Here is a 26,368-nt window from a genome sequence, read left to right on the forward strand (position 1 = left end):
AACTCATTGACCTTGAAGATTCTGTTCACCTCTAAATCTGTGATCCCATGGTCCTATAATTTCTGAGGTCCCTGCTAGCTAGACATGACCCAGTGATGTCAATGAGCCTCTTCAAAAATGAAAGATGAAAAACAACAACTCTCCATCCTGAGACCTGTGATCAAGAAACAGAACTTGGATCACTCACCTGAGAAAACAAACTCCCAATGCCCTGGGGGTTTTGAATTAGATGCTTGGATAGCTGGAAAAGAAATGGAGAAGTCAAGTCAACCTTGTGTTAATTTCTCATCTCCTTTTCCTTCAAGGGAAAATGCTGAGTTTATTATCACTTTTATGATGCAAAAGCATCTCCAAGAAGGAGAGTTGTAGCATATACATCTTAGAGGCAGCTAGTTGGTGCAGTGGTTAAGAGCACTGGACTAGGACAATCAGGAAAACTTGAGTTCATATCTTGCTTCTGATACTTCCTAGTTGTACCAATCAAGGCAAATCACTTTACCCTGTTTGCCTCAGTTTGTTCAGCTGTAAAATGAGCTGGAGAAGGAAATGGCAAGCCATGTTGCCAAGAAAATCCCAAGGAGGGTCTAGAAGAATCAGAAATGACTGAAAAAAATGACTCAATGACAAATAACAATACAGATCTATGCAAGTGTGTGTATGTATGTATATATATATATATATATATATGTATGTATAGTGCATTAAACTTCTCAGAGAATTTTCACATAAACTTTAGCAACCTCAACATCCTCACCTGTAGAATTGGAATAATAACAGAGCCTACCTTAGAGGGTAGTCATGAAGATCAAGTAAGGTAATATGTTTACAAAGCTATACAAACCTTAAAGCACTATGAAAATGCCGGTTATTATTGTTTCTTACAAAAAAATCATACAGGAATATTTTAAAAGGATAAGTATTCTATTATTGCCACTGATTTATAAAAAGTGTGTGGCGGTATTAGGGCTGCTGGGAGTGGGGATTGGTGGGGATGGACTGTATCATAGGACTCATAGTTACACATGAGTTTTAAACCAACATGGTTCAAGATGATTTGTCTGCTCTCTTATCAATTACTATTGATTAAGTAATTCCAGCTAATAGCAGGTAGGAATGTTTGGGGATGTAAGAGGTTGGTCACATGGTGAGATCCATTCCATTCTTAAGAACCAATCCAGAATACTATCCAAGAAACTCAGCATCATCTAAAGGCCAAATACAGTAACAAAGACCAGTGTTTTCATTGTTATCATTCTAGCTTGGTCAATTAGCTGGTATTTATTAATTAACCAATCAGCTAGTATTTAGTAAGTGCTTAATGTGTGCTGGTCACTGTGCTAAGTGCTGGGGATACAGAGAAAAGGAAAAGAATCCCTGTCCTCAAAGTACCTATATTTTAATGGTAAAGTCAAGAAGCATATCTCTATCTATAGCTACATATCTCTATCTACCTAATGTATATCAACAACAAAATATATACAATAATATGTATGTATGGTTACATATACACACATATATACATACATTTTTTTTGTTATTCAGTCATTTCAGTCATGTCTAACTCTTTATGACCCCATTTGGAGTTTTCTTGGCAAGTATACTGCAGTGGTTTGCCATTTCTTTCTCCAGCTCATTTTACAGATGAGGAGACTGAGGGAAATAGGGTGAAGGGACTTGCCCAGGGTCATTCAGTTACTAAGTGTCTGAGGTCAGGTTTGAACTCAGGAAGATGAGCATTTCTGATTGCAGGTCCAGCCCTCTTTATATACATGTACAAACACAAACATATACATGCATACATATATACACATACAAACACAAATATATACACAATATGATATATATCCATATATATCCACTCTCTCTCTTTCTCTCTCTCTCTCTCTCTCTCTCTCTCTCTCTCTCTCTCTCTCTCTCTCTCTCCATATAGAAAGTAATAAGGGATGGGAAGGTACTAGCAGCTGGGGAGACCAGTTGATGGAGACAGGACAGCAGTTTCTCAAGGTTAGTGCAGGATAAAAAGTCCCAGGATGTGACCTAACCAGTGCACAACAAAGTAGGCACTGTGCCTCTTACCTCTTGCGTAGATAGGGTGATATTGAAAGCCCCAGTTATGAAATAAGTGAATGAGGCTGACTTAAGGAAATACTCTGAGATTCCAATGTAAAGCATCGAGTCACTGCGGTCTGGAAGTGTGAATGGAACAGGTTGGAAGGGAGGGTCAGTAAGATTTCCCACTTGGTAGAATGTGCCCTATGGGGAGAAAAAGGAACAATCAATATGCTTTGTGAAAAACTAAGTCATCATAGCAATAACTGATATACATCCATGCATATAGTTCTTCAAAATCAACAAAGCAATTTACATACATCATATCATCTGATCCTGGAGGCAGGGTGGGTGAGTGGATAGAGTCATAGCCTTGGAGACAAGGAGACCTGAGTTTAAGTCCCATATAAGTCTGTGTGACCTTGGGTAAGTCCCTTACCCTTTTGGTGCTCTAAGCGATCTAAGACTAGGAGATGCAAATTCATTTTTTAAATAATAGAGAAAGTTCCTCACTGGGAGCTCCCTTCATAGATGAAATCATAGATCTAGTACAATAAACCACAAAAAAACCAATAGCTAGCATTTACATTAAACTTTAAGGTTTATAAAACACCTCACAACAACCCCGAGAGATAGGTGCTATTATTAATTTCTATTTTATAAGTGAGAAGACAAAGGCTGAGAGATGCTAAGTGACTTGCCTAGGGTCACATGACTAGTAAGTGTCTGAGTCTACCAAAAACATCTAAAGTAGATACTAACATGCCCACTTTACAGATGAACAAACTGAGGCTCAAAGAGGTTATACGACTTGTCCAGACTTGAACAATTAATAAGTACCAGAGGCAGTATTTGGATCATTCCTTCTCCCTTAGAGTATGGCAACCAGGGAGCAGGAGTGTTAAAAGTTAGGGCAAGAAAAAACCTAGAAGTGTGGTAAAATTGAGTATGGGGAGTTGGGGGTATGTGGAAACAACCCAAACCTAATGACTATTGGGTCAGGAATGGTACTTTTTAAACAATGATAATTAGCCCTAGAACAAGAATGAATTACTTTGCCACAATTAATGAAAGCTGCTTCTTGTTTTTGAAGCGGATCAATGACATCATGGGATGATGACTTGTCCATGAATCAGATTTAAGGGAGGCAAAGTTGCACAAAGTCATCAGCCTCCCTCTCTCTTTCAGAATCATTGAAGTCCAGTGGCAAGACGAAAGTCAAGATGACTGGCCATGGCCCGGACCCTACTGGGGATAGCAAACACCAGTTAAGTCATTAAATCAGCCAACTGTGAATGAAAGTGTCAGCATAGGAATAACGTTATCATTAATTAGTTTTCTAAGCATCCATGAGTATAGCCAATTACATTGCCTTCTAATCCAGAATGGATGGGCTCTCATGGCCATCTCAGTAAACTATGAATGATTCCTGATTGTGCAGGTATGTTCTGAAGTCTGAAGCGATTGATAATCAACAGAGAGGGCTCCAGTGTCTTTAAGGGGCAGAACCATGAAGGGGTTGTAGGAAAGGAAATTAAGCTGCCCTGCTCTAAGTCTTCCTCTGAATCTTCTTGGGGGTGTAAAGATGACCCTGGGTTCATTTTCTGGTTAAGCATTTCCCAAGTGCATTTTAATCTGCTTTGAGCCATACTTGTGGTTGCAATGTGGCCACTGGTATTGGCTTAGACTTGATATCCCTAGGGTCTCAGTTTCTTCCTCTGTGTCTTGCATGTCATAGGCATTGAGAGATTGATCTGTAAATGGAAAAGGTAGGACCAGTTGGCTCTGAGATCCCTTCTGACTGGGTTGAGGGAAAAAGGATACCTCTTTTCCCCCTTCACGCTCAGCTTAAGTGCCATGTCCTACATGAGTTTTTTTCTGACCTTCCCAGTTGCTGGGAAGCATCAGTAAAAAGACCTTCTCTTGACAATATCTCATTCTGCTGAAAGTCAATGCCACCACCCCAGAATAAACTCCCATTTCAAAGTACTCTTGTTGATGGCCAAGAAAAAGATAGTAACATTGACAATGACCAAATTACCTTCAAATTCAGGTCAATAGATGACTGGGTAATTTCTGGGGGCTCCAAAAGGGAATAATCTAGCAGGATATCCTCGCCAAACTTGGTTACAACTAAATGGGAAGCAGAGAAAACAAAAGATCCATATTACAAAAGGCACAGTAGAATATAAAAGTTGCACCTATCCAGAGAAAAAGGATAGGATTTTGCATAGCCAAGAAGGCAAACAAAACACCACAAAAAACCAGAAAGAGTCAGACAGAGACAGAGATTGAGAGGGGCATTTTGAGAAGGGGTGTGAGAAAAAGAGAGACAGAGACAGAAAGATAGTGAGAGAGTTGGGGAGGGGAGAGAGAGACACAGACTGAAATGGACAGAGATGGAGAGAGACAGAAAAGAGAAGAGAGAGACAGAAGCACAAAGAGAGAGACAGAAGGGAGAAGAGAGACAGAAGCACAAAGAGAGAGACTGAGAGAATTGAGAAGTGGGGGAGAGAGAAATAAAGACAGAGACAGGGAAAAGACAGACAGAAAGATGGTTAGAGAATCAGGGGGACTGAGAGACACACAGACAGAAATAGATAGAGAGATGGAAAGGGAGAGAAAGAGAGACAGACAGACTGAAGGGGAAAATTGAGAAAGGTGGGAGAGAGAAATAAAGATAGAGAGACAGACAGAGAGATTGGCAGAGAGATAGAGGGAGGGAGACAGAGAGAGATGGAGAGATAGAGACAGAGGAGGCAGAGACAGAGGAGAGACAGAGCAGATAGGGATGGGGAGACAGAGAGACGTAGAGAGAAACAGAGGCAAGGAGAGACAGGAACAGATATAAATGGAGAGACACACAGACAGAGACTGAGGGGGGAGATTGAGAAAGGTAGGGGAGAGAGACAGAGAGAAAGTAATACGATAGGACCAAGAAGGTGAAGGAGTTCTCTATGGCCACTGATCTATTACCTCATTGCTATTTTCAGAGAGATTAGGGAAAATTCTTTGAAAACTATGGGCTACCTCTGTTTCACCTTCTAAAACAAGGAAACCACATAACTGTCTAATACTATATGCTTCCTTTTGGGCTTAGAAGAGAAATCTGGCCCTCATCTATGGCATTTTCTCTGTGATGGGAACATTTCTTCCCTACTTGGTTGCTACCAACATCATTGTTAACCAGGGCAGTATAAAGTTACAGCATTTTCTTTTCTTTGATTTTTATGTTTGCCTAGAGTCAAGACTAGAAGCAAGCAGGTAGGTAGCCATGGTTGGTGCAATGAGAGATGCTTTCTATCATTATTATTTTAATAAATACACACATTTTAATGCCAGGGATCTCTGTTCTTCCTGGGATGTAGACATTTACTATATGATCAGTCAAGTGGCATGTGTTAAAGTGAAGTCCCAAAGACCCCAGAGGATATTTATATATAAGGAGAGTATTTTTCAAAAGCAGGGGTTTTCAAACCATATTCCAGCTCCATCACAGATTCCATAGATGAAAGGGGGGAGGGCAACAAGAGATGAAGAAACTTGCTAGATAGATGCAAATAATTAATAGTGGCTAACATGGAACTAGGGCTCAGGAGATTTTAATTTTCAGATCTGCCCTTGGTCAACTTAATCCCGACCTTGATTACTACAGCGATGTGCAGATGAACTCATTTGGGAAAGGACTGAAGGAAGAGAGAATATTCTGTGTCTATGTGGGTCTTAAGAAGACACCTATCTGTTGTAGCAATGTGGGGCTGGATCACAGAATCACAAAATTTAAGAGTTCAAAAGGATGGCAGTAGTCCAATCCCATACCTTAAAGAATAAAAATAATGACTTTGGTATAATGTACCCAAATCACCACATATTAAAAATTGAGACTGGAAAATATAGGAGGAGGAGGAAGGAAGGAGGACAAGGAGGAATTAGAGAGTTTGGATTGAGAAGATCTGTCACTGACATATACTGGCTATATGACTGGCTATATGACAAGTCACCTAACCTCCTAATGTATGCCCCAGAAAACTTTTGAAATCTCTAAGTCATAGATGAGTTGCCAATCTGCATCAGTAAAGAGAGTTTCCATTTTCAGCATTTCCTATACAGTTGAATTCCACTTGTTCTTAGTATGGGTCACGTTTATCTTTAAAGTTTAAGATTTTTAAATGGAAATATTCAAGAGGAGATAGTTAAAAAAGCTCACCTTCCAGAGAGCTTATATTGGCATTTATATTTTCAAACCGATCCATGATAATTGAACATAGCTGGATAAAAAAAGAATAAAAACATTGTTATTATGTCATTGCAACAGAAGAAAAGGTCACAGCTATGTTGAAATGTACCTGTCTTTTCCCCCAGGAGTGAGAAAAAGTACCTGTCATGAGATAAATTACAGACCATGAACCACCGATGCTTCTCTGGGCCTGAATGTATCATTGTAGCACTAGGAATATGCCTGGTACTTGATCCCAGAGTGGAGAAAACCCTCTTTTGAGTAAATACCACCTAAGCTCGTTTGAACTTGAGCCACACTCATTTTTTATTTGATCTTTTGCAGAATCTATTTAAGTTACATCCCAATAAATCAGGTTGCTCAGTTGTAACAGCAGCCCTGAGCTATAGAGAGTAAACACCTGGCACAGATTATTTGATGCATCTCCAGGTGTGGGGACTAGCTGGGGCAGGAGGAACTATGGAAGAACAGCTATGGCTACTTAGGTCCATCAAGGGCCTCTTTCTAGCTCTGTGTGTATTTACTGGTAAGGAATCTCTGGTAAGGAAAATCTCTTAAGGAAGCTCTCTTTAGCAATGTAGGACAGTAACTACTCAGTAATTTATATTCTTAGAGAGTTTCCTGGGTTTACTTAACCTTAAGAGGTTAAGTAACTTGCCCAGGTCACACAACCAGTATGTGACCATAGGCAAGAGTGAACCAAGGTCTCCCTAGGGCTGAGGTCAACACTCTTTCCACTGTCACTGGCAGTCATCTCTGAATATGCTTCAGTTAAACTTCATGACAGAAAACCATGAGTATGATCATGGATCCTCTGTGTTGGATACTTTGAACCCAGGACCATGATAGCACTCAAAGCACAACATGTGTTACTTATAAACCATACACATCTCTCCAATTTATGAGCTAGATTAATGGGAATAAAACAGGAAGAGATCTTTAAACATCATCTGTAAGGCTTATTGAGAGTGATTCATCCAAGGTCACACAGGTAGTAATTGCGAGTGAAAGCTGAACCTAAGTCTTCTATTATAAGAGAATTAGAGAATTATTCTTTTTAAAAACCAAACTCAGAAGAAAGTGGCATGTGAGGTCTCAGGATCAAATACTCCAACTCTAGTTTTACAGATGAGGAAACTGAGGCCCAAGGTGGCTTCTATTAAGCCAAAAAGGCTTCAAGCCTCTTCCCATTGGCATTTAACACACTTGACAAATGAACTTTAACCTACTTTTCAAGCTTATTATATGTTACTCCATTTCATATAATCTTTGATCCAACAGAAACTAGCTTTCTTCTTCCTCTTACTCAACGTTGCTTCTCCTAACTCTGTGCCTGGAAGGCTCTCCTTCCTCACCTTCTCCTTTTAGCATCCTTAGACTTCTTCAAAGCTGAGTTCAAATACCACCTCCTGCATAAGACCTTTTCTGATCTCTACCCCTCTCCTGCTACTATATTCTTTCTTACTTTGTATATACTTGGTATATACATATATATATGTGTGTGTGTATGTTTCCATATATGTGTATGCTTCTGTATATATGTATATACATATATATGTTTCTTTTCCTCAGTATAATTTTAAGCTTTTTGGAAAGTGACTGTTTCCTTTTTCTCTATACCTGTGGGACCCAGCACAGTGCCTGGCAATTAGGAACAGTGATGGACCATGTGTCTGTCATTCAAAGATCAGTCTAGCTAACTTTGGAGAGGCTGATCACATCACGGAAGATGATGAATTCTTTGGTCATGCCAATTATTGTCTATTAAGGAAGAGACTTCCACTCTGCGATGATGGAGGAAGGAGCTTCAGTTATTATGCTCAAAGGGCTGTACAACTGTCCATACCCTTTGACCCAGCAAAACCATTACTATGTCTGTATTCCAAAGAGATTTTTTTTAAAAGGGGAGAAAGAAATTACTTGTACAAAAGTATTTCTAGAAGCTCTTTTTGTGGTGGCCAAGAATTGGAAATTGAGGGGATGCCCATTAATTGGGGAATGGCTGAACAAATTGTGGTATATGATTGTAATGGAATAGGATGCTCTCAGAAAAACCTGAAAAGACTTATACGAACTGATATAAAGTGAGCAGAACCAGAACACTGTACACAGTGACAGCAACATTGTGTGATGATCGACTGTGAATGACATAACCATTTTCAGCAGTCCAATGATCTAAGACAATTCTGAAGGACTTATGATGAAAAATGCTCTCCACCTCCAGAGAAACAACTGATAAAGCCAGAATGTAGATTGAAGTAGACTATTGGTCACTTTAACTTGTGTGTGGAATTTTGTTTTTTTGTCCCGTGTCTTCTCTCACAACACGGCTAATTTGGAAATATATTTAGCACGATTTCACACATATAATCTATATAAAATATTTACTTTTTTAGGGTATGGAAGTGAGGAGAGGGAGAGAGAGAATTTGGAACTCAAAATTTTAAAAAATAAATGTTAAAATGGTCTTGACATGTAGTTGGGAAAAATAAAACGTTATTTAAAAAAGAATCTCAGTTATAACAGCATCCCTGAGCTGATGAAATGATAGGTCCTCAAGGTATTGAAAAGGTCTGGACCACAGGCATCTGACCACTATTACCCCTGGAGTTATCAGACCCTTACCTTTTTATTCAAGTTCTTCAAGATGGGTTTCTCCATTGGCTCAGCAAAGGAGTTATATAGGACACTGAAGGAAAAGAGGGAAACATAATGTTTACATATTCTGGGAAAATCCCTGATCACTGGTTGGAAACATCCCCAGCCCAGCTGCTACTCATCTAGATCCTCTCACCCACCTGAGTTTTCCTGAAAATGAGATGTGGGCATGCCCGACTCGAACGTAGCAGTCTTCTAGCTTCATGTTTGGGTGCCCCGTATTACTCCGGGACAGGTTAATGAGACCCGAGAAAAATATCTCAGCTAGAAACAGAGTAGCTCCTCCTTCATCTTTGCTGCTCGTCAGACAAAAAACATAAGCTTAGAACAAAGACCCATGATGGATGGTATTGAATTATGAATGGTAGTCATAATTATATAATAGCTCACAATTTGAAAGCACTCCTGAATGAACAAATCACTTTTGTCACAACAACTCCATGAAGTTGGTAAAATGACTACTGTTGTTTCAATTTTATAGTTGAGAACCGACTCAGGAAAAAAGACTGAGGGAGGGCCAGCTCTGCAGTCAGAAGTCCTGAGTGCAAATCTCCCACTTTTGATGCTTATTCCCTACCATTGTGATTGAGGCCTGGGTCTCAGATACGCTATGAGGACCCTTCCAGCTCTGAATATTTGATATCGTATTTCTATGATAAAGCACTTTAATCTCTCTGGGCCTCAGTTTCCTCATTTGTAAAATGAGGGGATAGGCCTTTGAGGTCCCTTCCAGCTCTGACTACTATTTTTCAGTGTGTGCAATTTGGGATTATCTTTATATTTATCTATATCTATCTATCTATCTATATACAGACACATAAACACACATATACACGATATATGTTATACATAACACCTATATCTAGCTATATATCTATATCGATCTCAATATATATACACACACACTATATATATGCTATATATTAAATATGATGTATAACAAATAACCTAAATATTATGTTTAGGCATCTCAATAAATAAATATAAATTTATAAGTATCTAGGTATATATATCTATATACCCTATTTCCATCCCTCTCCGCCTCACATGGAGGATCTTCTGCGAGGGACCTTAGGGGTCACTGAATCCAATCATGTGAAAATACAGAGAGATTAAGTGATTTACCCAAGCTCACACAGTTGGTAGCTTAGGTGGAATCTGAATCTCCGTCTTCCAGTCCCAGGTCAGCACTCGGTTCACTTCCCCACAATGCAACCAACCCACTGATTTTATGGAGGATGATACTAGGGAGGTGATATGATGGATTTGCCCAACGTCAAATTAGTAATCCCAAATTGTAAACATCAAAAGCTGAATTTGAACCGGGTTCAGATCCGAACTGCGGCCCTTGACTGCGTTCTTTCCATTGTACAATGCAGTGCTTATCCTGCCTTAGGCGTGGGAGCGACGTGCAGGTAAATCTGGTTCTACAAAGCCCTGAGATGAGCAAACCTGCAGAGAATAGTGGTCCTTGAAATCAGTCTTTGCTGCTGACCCAGTAAGGAAGCTCCCTCCATTACTCCGTGTGTTGGGAGCCAGCCCTTCCAGGCTGGAAGGCACCGCCGGTCTTTCCACACTGTTGGCTCAAAAGCTCAGGATGAGCTAGTTTGCACTTTGTGTGATCAAAGAATCTTAGCTTTCAAACTGGAAGAGAGCTTAGAGATCATTCAGTGCAAGGGCTCTTGACCCCTTTGGGAGGCAGTCTAGTGAAGCCTATCTCAGAATAATGTTTTAAATGCATAAAATAGAAAGGTATTATTATTATTAAATGTTTCAAATAAGTTAATAATTCATTAACTCAATATTAACTAATTTAAATATTAAATTATTTTTAAAAAGTATTTTATTAAGTGAATAAAAAAGGGTATGCAGGATTACAAAGGAAACCAATTATATTGAAATATAGTTGGACTCCAGGTTAAGAACTCTGGCAAGTTCAACCCATTTTATAGATGAGGAACTGAGACTCAGTTCAATTCAATAATTCAATTTAAAAAAATTTATTTAGTGCCTACTATGTGTCAGGCACTGTGCCTACGATCACACAGTAATAATAGAGTGGAATTAGAACCTAGGTCCTCTGACCACTTTTTTTGTTTTACGCTAACAAAGAAAGTTCTGGATCAAAGATCCTGTATTCGTACTGTTGATAGCACAGCCTGATTTCAAATCCTGTGCACTTCACACTATACCAAGGTGCCATCATCGCTCACTTTACAAATAAGGAAACTGAGTCCCACTATGATTAACTGACTTACCCAAGGTCACGCCTGGATATATAAGTGATTGCTTCACAACTTCCCCAGTGAGGGGAAGTACAGGGTGTCCCAAAGGCTTAGTTTTAAGCTTAAAAGTACACTAAGACTTTTGGGACACTCAATACTATTATACCCATTTTTCAGACAAGAAATCTGAGGCTCAGAGATTTCCCTAAAGTCACATAGTTAGTTAGCAGTGGACAGTATTCAAAATCTCTACCTCCTGACCCGGAAATCCAGCTCTTTTTCCCACAGCACTGCACTGAAAAGGGCCAGAAGAACTTAGAACCCTGGGGTTGGTTGGTTGTTGTCCTTTGTTTTCCAAGAGGACCAAAATGACATCACCATGATAAAGTGAAATTTCAGTGTGTCCTACTGTGACTGATCAGACCAATATGAGCTTGGAATGCTCTACCACAGGTTGGGCACAGATAGTCCATGTGAATATTTGAAGTGGATGCTCCAAATTTGTGCATTCTATGTTTACTTTGTGCTGTCTCAATTCTGCTTTGCTCATACAGCACAGCAACCTTTCTGATGTGGGCATGCCATGCTGAGCAGTCCTGTGCCAGTGTCTCCCACGTCACACAATCAAATCCAAAGTTCTTGAGAGAGACCTTGAGAGTGTCCTTGTATCACTTCTTCTGACCACCATGTGAGTTTGTCATAAAATAGTCTTTTTGGCAAGTGTACATTTTGCTTTTGAACAACATAGGCAGCCCATTGGAGTTGTGCTCTCTAAAGCATAGTTTGAATGCTTGAAGTTCAGCTTGAGCAAGGACCTCAGTATTTGGTATCTTATTCTGCCAGGAGATCCTTAGAATCTTCCTAAGACAGTTCAAATGGAAGCGATTCAGTTTCCTGGCATGGTGCTGGTAGACTGTCCATGTTTCACAGGCATACAACAATGAGGTCAGCACAACGGCTCTGTAGACCATCAGTGTGGATTGTCAGTCTAGTACCTCTTCTCTCCCAAACTTTTCTTTGGAGTCTCCCAAACACTGAGCTAGCTCTGGCAATGCGTGTGTCAACCTCATTGTCACTGTGTACATCCCTGGAAAGTACACTACCCAAGTAAGTGAACTTATCCACAGAGTTCAAAACTTCTCCATTTGTTGTAATTGATGGTTCCACGTATAGATGGTGTGGTGGTGGCTGATGGACCACCTGTGTTTTCTTGGTGTTAATTATTAGGCCAAAATTAGCACAGCCAGCAGAGAATTGATCCATACTTCGTTGCATCTCAGCCTCAGAGGCTGCATTGAGTGCACAATCATCTGCAAACAGAACATCATGCACCAACACTCCCTCCACTTTGGTCTTGGCTTGTAGCCTTTTCAAACTGAAGAACCTACCAACTCTGGGGTAGACCTGCACTAGAATCAGGGGTTTCTAGGAAGTACAGTTTGCCTATGATGGCCCCCATCAATGATCTATTTCTCATTAGTTGAAATGAGCATCAATTTCTCACTAATTGCAATATTCCTTTATATAGTAGTATGGCAATTCTAGCAGTTGTTAAGAGTTGAATAGAATTTAGCTTATTGGTATGGTGGTAATTTCAGATATCTTTAGGGAAAAAAAATGACTAGTTTTAGTATTCTTTTATGTCAGTAATACTCTACATCAAGTCTTTCTCACAAAGGTAGGTATCCTTGGTGAGGCAGAACCCTGACTCTGGAATCCAAGAACCTGGGTTTGAATTCCACCTCTGACCTTGACATTTTACCTCCCTGGGCCTCAGTTTCCTTTAATGTAAAACAAGAAGGTTTGACGAAAGCATCTTTCACCTTCGGGTCAAGGATCCTATGAAACAAGTTGGTTTAGTCTGACAGCCCCATGCCCCTGTTTGTTCCTCTGATATTTGGCAATACTTACAAAAGTGGAGACATAATTTCCCATTTGGTGCTGATGTTTGTCGAACCATGATTACTTAACACTTTAACTCCAGCTCCAGACACAGGGGTTAACGAAATATTTGGAAATGAGAAGGCATTGATCTTTATGCTATAAAAAAAAAAGAAAGAGTCATTTGATATTTCCTTCTAGAAGATCTGAATGGGGCCCAAATATATTGGTCCAAATTTCTCACACATTAAAGTAAGAACAATCCACACTCCCTCCAAAACTAAGTTCAAGTATACTACCTTCATGAAGCCTTTCCCAATTCTCCCTGATAATTAGTGCCTCTTCTTCCAAGATATTGCCTTGTATGGCTAAGGAAGCTAGATGGCTGAGTGGATAGCATATTAGGCCTGTAGTCAGGAGGATATGAGTTCAAATCCAGCCTCAAACACTTACTACCTATGTGACCCTGGGCAAGCCCCTTAACAGCTGCCTACCTCAGTTTCCTCAACTGTAAAATGAACACAAGTCATTTAACCTCTGTTTGCCTTAATCCACTGGAGAAGGAAATGGTAAACCAATCCAGTATCTTTGCCAAGAAAACCTCATGGACAACATGGTCCATGGGGTCACAAAGAGTTGGACATGACTGAACAACACAGGGTTGTTGGGAGGATCAGTTGAAATATTGGGAAAGTGCATAGTACAGTACCTGACGTTTAGTAAATGCCTGTTCCCTTTGCCTTTTTCCTTCTGACTCCCAGGCCCATGCTCTTGCCATTATAACACATTCTTTCCAGGCAATTTCCAGCCACCTCCACACTTGTGTTTGAAGCTTATCTGCTTTCTCCCTCCCTCCCTCAGTAGCAAAGTGAATTTGAGGAGGAGACTCTTAATTAGAGTATAATTAGTCACAAACCTCCTTCCACAGATTTGTTTTTAAAGTGAGTCTTTTTGCCTAAGATATAAACTGTTAGAGAATGAGCTTTATCTTTGGATTCTCTGGAGAGGATCTTTCTGGACTAAAAAAGATGGCGCTAAGAAGACGTGTAAGTGTACTTTACGTGGATCTTGAAATTTTCAAAATTAAATGAGATTATGGTGGCAGCCTAAGCAGGAGTCCAACTCTGGTGCTTATTCATGGCCTCAGAATTCAGGGTCTGACAGGTGCTCCCAACCTGGGAAGCCTTTGAATATGGTCTGGGGCTGGGCAATAGACCAGGTCTGCTGTCCAAGCATCTGCTGAGTCGAGGCAGTGGGAGTCCATGACCAATAAGTGGGCCATGAAGAGGCAGACCCAGGTAAGAGTCATGAACTCTTTGGCTATGGCAAGCAGTAAAGGATGAAAAATATTTAAAATAATTCATAGTCTTGAATGGTCCTCTTCCATTTTTGCAAGATGAAAGAAAATAGGAAAGAGGTGCCAAGAATTATACAGTTTTTAGACCATAAAAGGGCTCCTTTAAAAATGTTAATATTGTGATTACTACTTTTCAATATAATTGGCTTATTTTGTAATCTTGCGTATTTTATTTTATGCATCTAAAACCACCATTTGTAGAAGGGGTTCATAGGATTTAACAGACTTGCCAAAAGGGTTCATGATACAAGAATGGTTAAGAACCCCTGTACTATGCAAATTGGGCAACCAGGTGACCCAGTGGTTAGAGCATGTGGCCTGGAGTCAGGAAGATGTGTTCAAATCTGACCTCAGACACTTACTAGAGGTTGTGTGACCCTGTGCAAGTCATTTAACTTTGTCTGCCTAGGTTTCCTTATCTGTAAAATGAGTTGGAGAAGGAAATGGCAAACCACTTCAGTATCTTTGCCACGAAAACCCCAAATGGGGTCATGAAGAGTCAAATGTGACTGCACAACAACACTATGGAAATGAATGGATGGCAAGGCATTTATGAGGCATGTACTCTATGCCAGACATTTACTAGGTGCTGGAGACACAAATATGAAAGATTAAATATTAACTGTCAGGACTTTGTGTACAATTTCTGTATGATTTATCTTTAACAACCAAGCGGACCTTTAAAAGATTGAGGAACGGGTCCAGGCCCAGCCCCCATACCACTTGCTTTAGCCTTTCTGCCATGGGTTCACTCGTAGATCATTGCCACTATTCCGGGAGCTAAGACTTTACTCTTGGCTGCCTCTGGCTCTGGGAGCTGAACTTGTCATCTTCACCCAGGAATCAGGCGACCATGACCCTTCTGTGCCAACCTCCTGTGTGGGTGCCTTCCTCTCTCCCAATTTCCCTTCCTCCTTTTGTGTGGCTTCTGAGCTCCTTTCTGATTCTACACCTCTGTGAGCAATTAAGGTAGCACAGCACGTTTCCATGACAATGCCCCTTCTTCTACTCCTTGTTGTGTTAAATTAAGAATTGAATGAATCACCCCCATACCCAAGGTGACCTTCTAGCTTATACCTCTAAACACTAGGTTATATTTCTCTTTCTTGTGATAGGAAATGGGATTTTTTTTTTCAGGAAATGGAATTTTTGAAAAGTTAATTGCACATACTACACTACACACTCACAACTCATTAATTCATTCAGCAAGTATTTATTAAGCTTAGTATTTGTAAGATGTAATGCTAGACTTTTTTTTTTTTACAATTTATTCAGCAAGCACTTATTAAATACTTACTACTTGTAAGATGTAACCCTAGACTAGGGAAACTAAGGCAAAAAAAACCCAAAACAATCCCTGCCCTCAAGGGGAAAAGGGAAAAATATTATGAATGGAGAGAATGTTCCTTTCTTTTACTTACTTTGAAAAATTATAGTCAACATAGTCAACCTTAAGAAAATCAAGAGCTTCAGAGCCTTGGAAATCAGGAATACCATTTTCCTTCACTATCAGCTCAATCGCTTCCATGCCAGCTTGAATACCTGAAATAGGGAACAAAGAGATTTGCTCGTAAGTGGACTGATGAAGTTTAGAAGTTTCTAGACCATAATCCTGGCATAAAGACATTTCAGATTTCCATGCAGTAGCGCATCAGTAAATATTCTTTGAAGCACACTCCAGACATGGCTTTTCCAGAGAAACCTTAGGCAAACCTTTGAGAGGAGAAATGGTGAATTAAATGGCTCCAGGAGATGGGACTGACGTAGATGGATGCATGTACCATGCTCTTAATGGGTAAAATGTCACAGAAGTGTAGAATTGGAGGCATAGATTGACATCTGGCCTACATCCACCTCTCCTCCCCTTCCACCCATCATTCTTTTGACTAAACCCAGGGTTCTTCCCACTACCTACATCACGGTCATACAACTTGGTAGTTGGAAGAGACCTTAGGAGCCATTTATTCCAACTCATCCACAAAAAGTAATTCCCTTTATGTAGGACATACCTGATGAGTGATGATGCAACTTCTGCTTGGAGACTTTCAAGGGCTATACAAGGTCGAGAGAAAACAAAAGGCATCCCTGGCTGGGGGGATTTTAGGGAGAACTTCCTTAGGAAGGCTTTTTATAAAACACATTAATTAATTGATTTCTGCATGAGGTATGGGGTTGACCATGCAATCTCTCTGCCACTCAGCTATGAAGAAGGTGAAAAAAACAAGGTTGAATCAGTTTCCTCTGTCTAGGGTTATTGGCCATTGATATTGTCTACACGTGTTGCCTGAACGTCCCGAAAGGCATGTGTTCAGTCAATCCTATAGTGCTCAGGAGTGGGGAGTGGTTATTTACAGTGCTGAAAGCTCTAAGCTTACCATAGTCCAGGCCCTTCTGAGTAATCTTCACTTTGATCCCAGGGTAAAGCTGAGTTGATTGGATGAAAGAGATCCCCAGGAGGAAATAGCCGCAGAGGACCAGGATCTTCTCCAACTCCATCTGCTCTTTGGAGTGACCTGTTAACCAATACTAATTCTTATTAAGTTAGATGACCTCCCTTTTCTCATCTGTAAAATGAGAAACTAATGTTTACACTGCTTACCTCCCCAGGCCCTGGAGAGGAAAACACTTTTGTACATCTTAGGAGCCCTATGGAAATGGAAATCCCTGATGGTATTTCTTTTAGCCAGAGAATGCAAGGAAGTCCAGAGAGAAACAAAAACAAGGCAGCTTTGAAAGTTACAGGTTGGATTTAGTCTATGCTTAATAGTGAGATAATGTTTGTCACCAAAAAAAATGCTTAGTCCTGTGTCTGGCCCATAGTAGGACCACATAGATGTTTATTTCTTTCCCTAATAAGCAAAGCAAGCTGTCCAGTTTTATATACAAACTTCCTTTTCTGTTCTACCATGTCTATGGAAATGCCCATTCTATTTGGTGTTTGTATATTTGGTTAGGGTTAGGGTTATATACATACATATATATATATATATATATATATATATATATATATATACATATATACATACATATATATATATATACATGCATATATACCTGTAGGGTCTAAGAAAGGATTTGGAAAAAATATTTATGGTTATTTTAATTAATCTTGACATTCTTATAGGGATGGAATCATAAGAGTTAGAGGCAGAAGGAACTTTACAGATTATATAGTGGAGAGGCATCAGTCACATCCCTGGCATACTCTGGAGTGCTGCCAAATCAGAATGAAATGCTATTGGGGAACATTTAACAAAATAAATAAAGATGCCACAGGACACAGATAATGTTAAAATGTGGTTTTCTAGGTCAGTATGCCCAGCAAAGATTCTTACGTACACTTTTTGATTTGACATCACTGATGCAGTCCATTGTCCTCGTTATACCGATGAAGGTATTGGGGGTTGGAGATTAAATGTCATTTTTAATTGAAGTAATTATATACTTAAAAAGAAAAGTGAGTTCTAAATAATGGGAGGTTCACAGTTTTATAAGCAATCCTCTCTTACAGTGCACATGGAAATGCTCATTTTACTGAGTGTTTGTTGGGTTCAGAATAAAAATAAAATTAAGCGAAAATTTCAAAATGAGAGGAAATAATTTTATCAAGATAACACTGGGAGTATATAATAGATTTTAAATCTTGAACTGGAAAGAAAGCTAAGTTTCAAATTCCCTTATTTTGTACATAAAAAATAGGGCCCAAGAAAGTAAGGTTTCTTACCAAAGGTCAAAGAGCTGGTGTCAGGGTCAAGGTTTTGAATCCACTGACTTCAAATTCAACGCTCTTTCCTCTGTGTCTCGCTGCTACCTCTCATTTTCACTGTCCACTTTTAGGACTTAGAGGAATCACTGGTCAATTTTATTGAAAGACTGCCTTGACATCACACCCCTCTTGCTTTCTTCCTTATAACGCCCCTTCTTCCTTCCTTCCTTCCTTCCTTCCTTCCTTCCTTCCTTCCTTCCTTCCTTCCTTCCTTCCTTCCTTCCTTCCTTCCTTCCTTCCTTCCTTCCTTCCTTCCTTCCTTCTTTCTTTCTGCAACTGGAGTCACACAGTTCGTAAGTATCTGAGGCTAGATTTCACCTCAGGTTCTCCTGACCCCAAGGCTGGACACCACCTGGCTGCCCTATCACATCTTCATTTTCTTAATGAACTGAGGCATGAAGTTAATTGTCAGCAATAAAAGTATGTGGAAAATGCTGGACAGATTAAGCTAGGAGATAAGGGAGGTGAGGGGGTGTCAACGAGGCAGACGAACATGCGAAGGGAGGGGACCCTACTCAACAGCCATTCAACAAATACACATTTAATTAATAAGCAAACATTTTGTGGGAGTGGTAAGGGCAGAGGAAGTCGTGGGAGCTGGGCATTTAGACAGAAGCAAGGAGCAGAGGAAGGTCACTGACTGTCTTCTCTGATTAGTTAGGGAAGGATCTGTACATGTGGGGCATGAGGGAAAAGGTGGTTTTTTTTGAGGGAGGAATAAGCTGATGGAAATGTACAAGCATCCATTGTGGGGCAGTGAAGGGAGGCAGCCTGGAACAGTAGAAAGTGCATACGTTCTGTATTCAAATCCTGCCTATAATATTCATTGCTTGTAAGGCCTTGGTCAAATCATTTAACCTCCCATATCATAACAACTGGGCTAATTATCCAAATTTTATAAATAAGAATAGTATATGGTAAGTGACTTGCCCAGGATCACACAGCTAGTAAATGTGTGAGATCAGATTTGAACTCAGGTCTTCCTGACTCCAGATCTAATACTCTTTCCATGGTGCCTCCTAGCTGTAGCAGAGTTAGGCTCTAGGAGTGACTTCACTAGGACTCCATGTCCAGCATTCTATCCACTCTACCAGGAACTCAACTCTTGAGAGGCAACATTTATGAGAACCGTAAGAGATGACATGGGCCTTCAGCCTCTAAGAAATCAACTCTTCCAACCTTGCCAACTTGCACATGATAGGAGATTTTCCTTTTCTTTAGTCTTGTCTCTTTCATTATAAAATTAAAACAAAATTGTGCCTTCACTTAAACTGTGGTCATCACTTAGAACGTATAACCACAAAGGCAATGGGAAGGCAGGTAGAAGTTTGTCCTTTCTCCACTATAGTGCTTAATAAATGATTGTTGATTGATTGATTGATATGGGAGGTGATGGTACTGGAAAATGATAACAATGCTTTTAAACAAACAACAGAAACTTCAGTATAAAAGGAAAAGTGATCTAGGACAGGGCTTTTTACCTGGGGTCTGCGAACTTGTATGTATATTTTAAAAATTTAGATAACTGTATTTCAATAGAACGTGTTTTCTTTGTAAATTCATGTGTTTTATTTTTTGCATTTAAAAACATTATTCTGAGAAAGAATTCATTGACTTCTCTCTCTATATATATACATGTATATGTACACACATATACATCCACACATATGTATATATGTATGTGTATGTATATGCACACGCACACCCATACACAAAGAAGTCCATGACCCAAAAAAAGGATTTACAACCACTGTTCTAGACTTAGGGAGTGTTCAAGGAGAAAACTTTGAAGAGGGATTGAAATAACTTGATGAAAAGGAGACTGAATGACTCTGTTTGGAAGTGGCAACCCAGGGATCCCAGGGAAGTAAGGCAGTGGGAGGTGGTTAAGGAAAATGATGAAAATTTGGATCCTGACCAACAAGTTACATGACCCACATGTACAAATAACCCCATGACCCTTAGCGTCAAGGGAAGTGAAACCATGCTCACGACAACAGGCAAAGAATTAACTTTGGGAGTGGGTGATTCTAGACAGGAGGGGGAATATCTAGGCAATGGTGGGAGGAGGACCTAGACCTGGGGAAGATAATCAGACATGAGATGGGTATATACATGGCTCAAAGCAATGAGTGGAATGAGATGCAGAGGAAGTTACAGGAGGGATCAGTACTCACAGGCAAGTGAGGAATGCTGCATAGCCTCCAAGACAAAGAAAACAGAGACAAGACAGGGCAATGGAAGAGACCTGGCTTGGTAGTCAAGAGACCAGGATTGACATCTGACTTGGTCCCTTACTACCTATATAACCTTAAGTAAGTCACTTAACTTTCCTTGTCCATAAAAATGGGTTGGTGGGGATGCACCAAATGACCTATAAAACTCCCACATCTGAGATTCTATGAATAAGCATTTGAAATAGGCTTGTGATGAAAAAGATGACTGTAATAAATACAGTGGCATACGTTTCTGTAGACACAAAAAGAATCTGTCAGCAAGCATTTATTCATTCCCATGAGGAGAAAGGCACTGAAGGATATACAAACACAAAGAATGTATTTGGATCTTCTCTCAGCGAGCTTATTTTCTAATGGAGAAGTCATCAAGTATATATGCAAATAAGTACAAACAGAACACATATCAGGTAGTTTGGGAGGGAGGGATGAAGATAATTTTGGGGGGCACTTTTTGAGCTGTTCTGAAGGGAGGGAAAGAAAGGAAAAGGAGAGTCAGAGGTGGTTGTAGATAAACAAAAGGCAAGAGAAAGAAAGAAATTTGTGCTGAGTAAAGAACACTCACTTGGAACTTGGCAGGCCTGGGTTCTAGTCCTGATTTTATCACTATGTTGCTGGTTCACCTTGAACAAGTTTTTTCCTCTCTCTGCACTTCAGTTTTCTCATCTGGAAAAAGGAAGGGGTTTGCCTATGTGCTCTCTAAAGTCCTCTAACATCTAACCTTCTATAAGACCATAGATGGAGAAAATGGCACACATTATGTACATTTTGCTATGTCCACAGTGAAACAGGAAAGGCAACTCACACAGATATTTGCTGCTAACATTTCCAGCGTTTACAAAATCTTTGTTACACTTGACTTTTCATTTTAATTCAGAGAATGGGGGATGGTAGCACACAGGTTTATGCTTTAATTCAACAGTTCTTAACCTGGTACCCACAGACCCTCTGTGGGCAGATTTCAAGAGGAGTTTCTGTAGACCCAGATGGAAATAAAATGAACTCCTTATTTTCATTAACCTCTAATTGAAATTTGACATTTTGTTTAATTATTTAAAAACATGATTCTGAGAAGGGGTCTGCAGGCTTTACCTAGCTTCATGGACAAGGCTCTGACCTAAGACAGGTTAAACAAACAACCCAGCTTGAAATTAAGAGTTGACTGGAGATTTATTTTTTTAATGTTTGAAGTCATATACATTTGAGTTTGCTGGGCATGGCAAGAGTTTTCAGGTTTATTTAAAGTAAAAAAGAAAAAAAAACCCTGTATTTCTCATCTCCAAAATGACAGGATTTCACCAGAATTCTTTAAATATGTCAGAAGTCATTCATTGTAAGAATGAAAATCTGGAGCCAAGGAGGATGTTTTTCTCTTGGAAATTTATGAGCAGATGAAATTACCAGGAGCTAAAGGGAGAGTCTGTATATAACTTTCAGTTAAAATGTTTAGAGACAGTGATAATTAATGAGTAAGGGGAGGAAAAAACCCTTCTGTGTAAAGAGCAAGTGACTATTAAAAATTCAGACCATTTAACTACCTGACAAGCAAGGGCAGGGCTGGTTCTCTGTAAGAAAGAACCCAACATGAATCTGAAATGCTTCCAACTGGCTATTCTGTGGCAATGAAAGTGCTCCTGCAAAGGTCAGAAGTCTTCAAAGTACAAAATGTCCATTCTCATATATGAGGACAAAATAGATAGGCATGCTCATATGCCACAGCAAAGGTGAGTTTGTTCATTCACGATTTTCTGTATTTCTGATGTAACTTAAATTGTATCTACCCGATCCAAGTCAATGACCAGGAAAAAGAAATGCCCACTGGAACTTGTCAGATACAGTACAACTTTGTAAAAATATCTCTGAGAATAAAAAAAATTCAACTTAATGGTTTTATTCATGGGGGAAGGAATATTTTAGGTAATACGGGAGAGAGAGAAAACTAGACTTGGAGTCAGGAAGACCTGAGTTCAAACTCTATCTCTGACACCTGTTAGATGGGTGACACTTGGGCAGTCACTTAACCTCTCACAGCCTCAGTTCCCCATCTGTAAACTCAGGGAGAGTAGAGAAATAATAGCACCTACCTTCCAGGATTTCTGTGTGGATCAAATGAGAAAATATTTATAAAGTATTTTTCAAAACTTTAAGTGTTATGTAAATGTTAATTATCCTTGTTTTTTTTTTTGTGGTGAGAGTTGGAGGCAAGTCTAGAAGATATCTAGTCCCATGAACTCTTGAAATGTTTACTCATTTAAGATGAGAAAACAAGCCCAGAAATAAAGCCACTTCCCCAAGGTCAGACAGAACTACGATTTGAACTCAGACTCTGTGTAGCACTTTTCCTGTGGTACCACATTGTGAGGGTCTGACATCATTAAATATGTAATACATCAGAGCATTTAGGACTGGAATGGATGTTAGGGATCATAGAATTAGAAATGGAGGAGACAAAAGAGGTCATCTACTCCAGTGACCCCATTTTACAGAGGAGAAAACAGAGGCCCAGAGATGGGGTGACTTTCCCAAAGTCACAAAGGTAGTAAATAGAAGCGTGATTTGAACCTATGCCATCTGATTCCAGACTCACGGCTCTCTCCCCTGTATGACCTGGTTCACATAATCTGAGGAGCAAGGACATCACTAACCCTACAGAAATGATCATTCAGGCATACAGGCACTCCTATCTATTTTGTCCTCATCTTGGAAAGAAGTCTATTCTAAGAGAAGTCAAACAATCAATAATAAGAATCCCTTATATTTCAATCATGCTTTATAGTTTACAAAGTCCTATCCCCGCTTCCCATCTCACTAGATTCTTATAACAATCCTGGCAAAGCAAAAACACCCTTTTTACAGATGAAGAAATTAAAACACAAAGTAGATTAGTTTAGCTTGGCTAGTGAGAGAGAGAGAGGTAAGGACTTGAATCAAAGTTTATCTTCACCCCACTCCACCCTCCCTCCCCCCATTATTGAAAATGGGTAATATTTCCAGGAATATTCCAGGAATATTTAGGTGAAAAATTCCATAAAGTTCCAGATTTCAAAATCAGGTCTGAATTGGACTATTCAGGCTAAATCTTTCCCTCCAATCCCCACACCTAGATCTGATCAATTCAGATAATTCAGACAAATATGAGGGTAGTGGGTTTTATTTTTTGTTTTTTTGCCTAAGCCAAACCAGTCAAGCCATATGACTTCAAGATTCCCCAGTGGCAGAGACTTCCCTGTGCCAATCATGCGAGATTACTTAGCTTTCCTATTTCAGTTGAACATGGCACTTTGTTTCCCCAGTAAAGCAAGAACATCTCAGAATTCTAGAGTGGCAAAAGACTTTAGGGGCCATCTATTATACCAGACAGATTAGATTCAGAAATGCATGAATTCTGCCTGGGTAAATGATGTTAGGAATACTGATCCACTTCCGCAACATTATCCTAACAATGGGAGTCTAATGAAGTAAATACGCCGACTCTACGTTTTTCCAGTGGTGGTAGGTTTTACAGATGTTCACAATTTTTACCATGCCTCTTACTTAAGCAGCCTCTAGGATAGGGAGAAAAAGTATACACACACAAACACATACACACATATACACAATCGTAATAATTTACAATTTGACAATGAGCCAAAGAAACTGAGATGTCTCCCAGTGAGAGTATCATGGTGTGGTCTCACAAGAGACATGTACTGAAAGAGGGAGACAGGTAATTCTAAAGAGTCTTACCTTGAGCAGGGAGATGCTGGACAGCAGCTCTTTAGCTCTGGCTGGTTCCTGTCTCACCTTCTCCTTTGAAGCCAGAAAGTTCAGTACTTTGTGCCTGAAACTCAGCTGCAACAGTCAAGATAATTGCTGCTCTGAATCATCTCTGGGGTGGATTTTTTTAAAGCCTCTTACAAAATACAATAAATAATTACTTCATTGCAATTAAGCAATGACTGTATACATGAAAAACTATACTCTGACTGGCTGAACAGACAATACTACCTTTCTAATCATCTCCCAGGAAACACACACACACACACACACACACACACACACACACACACACACACACACACACACACACACACACACACACCTTTCACCAGGCTAATTACTAGGAGACTTCCCGTACTTTGAACATAGGGGGCCTTAAATGACACTGACTTTTATACAGTGATGGAAAATGAGGTCAGAGGATCTGAGTTCAAATCTTGAGTCTACTACCTCCTACTTATAAATGATTTAACTTCTTGGGACTAGTTTCTTTATCTGAGAAATGAGGTTTAGATTAAATGACATCTAAAGTTTCTTGCAGCTCTAGGCATAGATGAGGTTTCTTAACTGGGCAGGCCAGTGGTTCTTCTGGTTAGGGTACTGCTTCTGGATGATTCAGAAATTCTTATGTATTTAACCACAGTATCATCTTCATGCAAATGACTTTCTAGTCTACATTATCTGTAGATAATCTCATGTCTTTCTCAAGCCCTAGTCTTGTATCTCCAGTTGACTGCTGATCATCTCTACCTGGATTTCTGTCTTAGGAGGCTGATGACTGCTGTCCTCATTTCAGGTATCTGAGTGGCAAAAAACGACTGCTGTGTCTCCCAGATAATGTCCCATCTTCTACCAGAAGCCTTTCCCAATCCAGTTTATCCTGTATATATATTATTTGTATATAATTGTATATCTGTCTCTCTCTTGCTTTTCAAGAGCAGGGACTGACAAAAACTCACTATTTGACAAAACTGCTAGGAAAACTGGAAAACAGTATGGCAGAAACTAGGTATAGACCAATATCTTATACTGTGTACCAAGATAAGGTCAAAATGGGTACATGATTTAAACATAAAGTGTGATACCATAAACAAATTAGGAGAGCAAGGAATAGTTTACTTCTCAGATCTATGGAAAAAGGAAGAATTTATAACCAAACAAGAGACAGGGAGCATGAATAATTTTGATTATGTTAAATAAAAAAGTTTTTAAACAAACCAAATCAATGCAACCAAGATTAGAAGGAGAGCAGAAAGCTGGGAAAAATATTTTTACAGCAAGGGCCTCTGATAAAGACCTATTTCTCAACTATGTAGAGAACTAAATTACATTTATGAGAATGCAAGTCATTCTCCAATTGATAAATAGTCAAAGGATATGAACAGGCAGTTTTCAGATGAAGCCAAAGTCATATATAGTCATATAAAAATGCTCTAAATCACTATTGATTAGGGAGGTGCAAATTAAAGCAACTCTAAGGTACCATCTCACACCTGTCAGATTAGCTAATATAACAGAAAAGGAAAATGGTAAATGTTTGAGGGGCTGTGGGAGAATTGGGACCTCAATGCTCTGATGGTAGAGCTGTGAAGTGATCCCACCATTCTGGAGAGCAATTTGGAACTATGCCCAAAGGGCTATAAAACTGTGCCATCCCCTTTGATATAGCAATACCATTATTAGATCTGTATCTCAAAGAAATCATAAAAAAGGGAAAAGGACCCACATGTACAAAAATATTTATAGCAGATATTATAGTGGTGGCAAAGGATTGGAAATTGAGGGGCTGCCCATCAACTGGGAAATGGCTGAACAAGTTGTGGTATATGATGGTGATGGAATACTCTTGTACTGTAAGAAATGAGGAGCAGGATGCTCTGAGAACACCCTGGAAAGACTTGTGGACTGATGCAAAATGAAATGAGCAGAACCTGGTGAACAGGTATGCAATAATATAGCAGTATTCTAATGATAATTAACTGTGAATGATTTAGTTGTTCTCAGCAATAGAATGATCTAAGACAATTCCAAAGGATTTAGGATGAAAAATGGCAGAAAGGATTGATGAAGTGTGGATGCAGTTGGGAGAATCTTTCTCACTTTATTTTTTTCATGTTTTTTTTTTTGTATCTTCTTTTACAATGTGACTAACATGGAAATCTATTTTGCATGATTGTATATGATTAATAATATCAAATTGCT

General features: G+C 39.5%; 1 protein-coding gene across 2 annotated transcripts in view; it reads right to left on the reverse strand.

The window, feature by feature from the left end:
- The window catches only part of BPIFC (BPI fold containing family C), a 36,489-nt gene extending 12,285 nt beyond the window's left edge, over positions 1-24,204 (reverse strand). For both annotated transcript variants that reach the window (XM_072655848.1, XM_072655847.1), the window contains exons 1-10: positions 24,134-24,204; positions 16,783-16,920; positions 15,829-15,949; positions 13,081-13,209; positions 9,085-9,240; positions 8,912-8,975; positions 6,257-6,317; positions 4,091-4,182; positions 2,077-2,253; positions 188-241 (exon numbers count right to left, since the gene is read on the reverse strand). In XM_072655848.1, the coding sequence (XP_072511949.1) occupies positions 188-241; positions 2,077-2,253; positions 4,091-4,182; positions 6,257-6,317; positions 8,912-8,975; positions 9,085-9,240; positions 13,081-13,209; positions 15,829-15,949; positions 16,783-16,903 (975 nt within the window). In that variant the 5' untranslated portion in view covers positions 16,904-16,920; positions 24,134-24,204. The remainder of the gene's footprint in view (positions 1-187; positions 242-2,076; positions 2,254-4,090; positions 4,183-6,256; positions 6,318-8,911; positions 8,976-9,084; positions 9,241-13,080; positions 13,210-15,828; positions 15,950-16,782; positions 16,921-24,133) is intronic.
- Between the last annotated feature and the right edge of the window lie 2,164 nt (positions 24,205-26,368).

The sequence above is a fragment of the Notamacropus eugenii genome, chromosome 3, assembly GCF_028372415.1.
Source record: "Notamacropus eugenii isolate mMacEug1 chromosome 3, mMacEug1.pri_v2, whole genome shotgun sequence".
NCBI lineage: Eukaryota > Metazoa > Chordata > Mammalia > Diprotodontia > Macropodidae > Notamacropus > Notamacropus eugenii.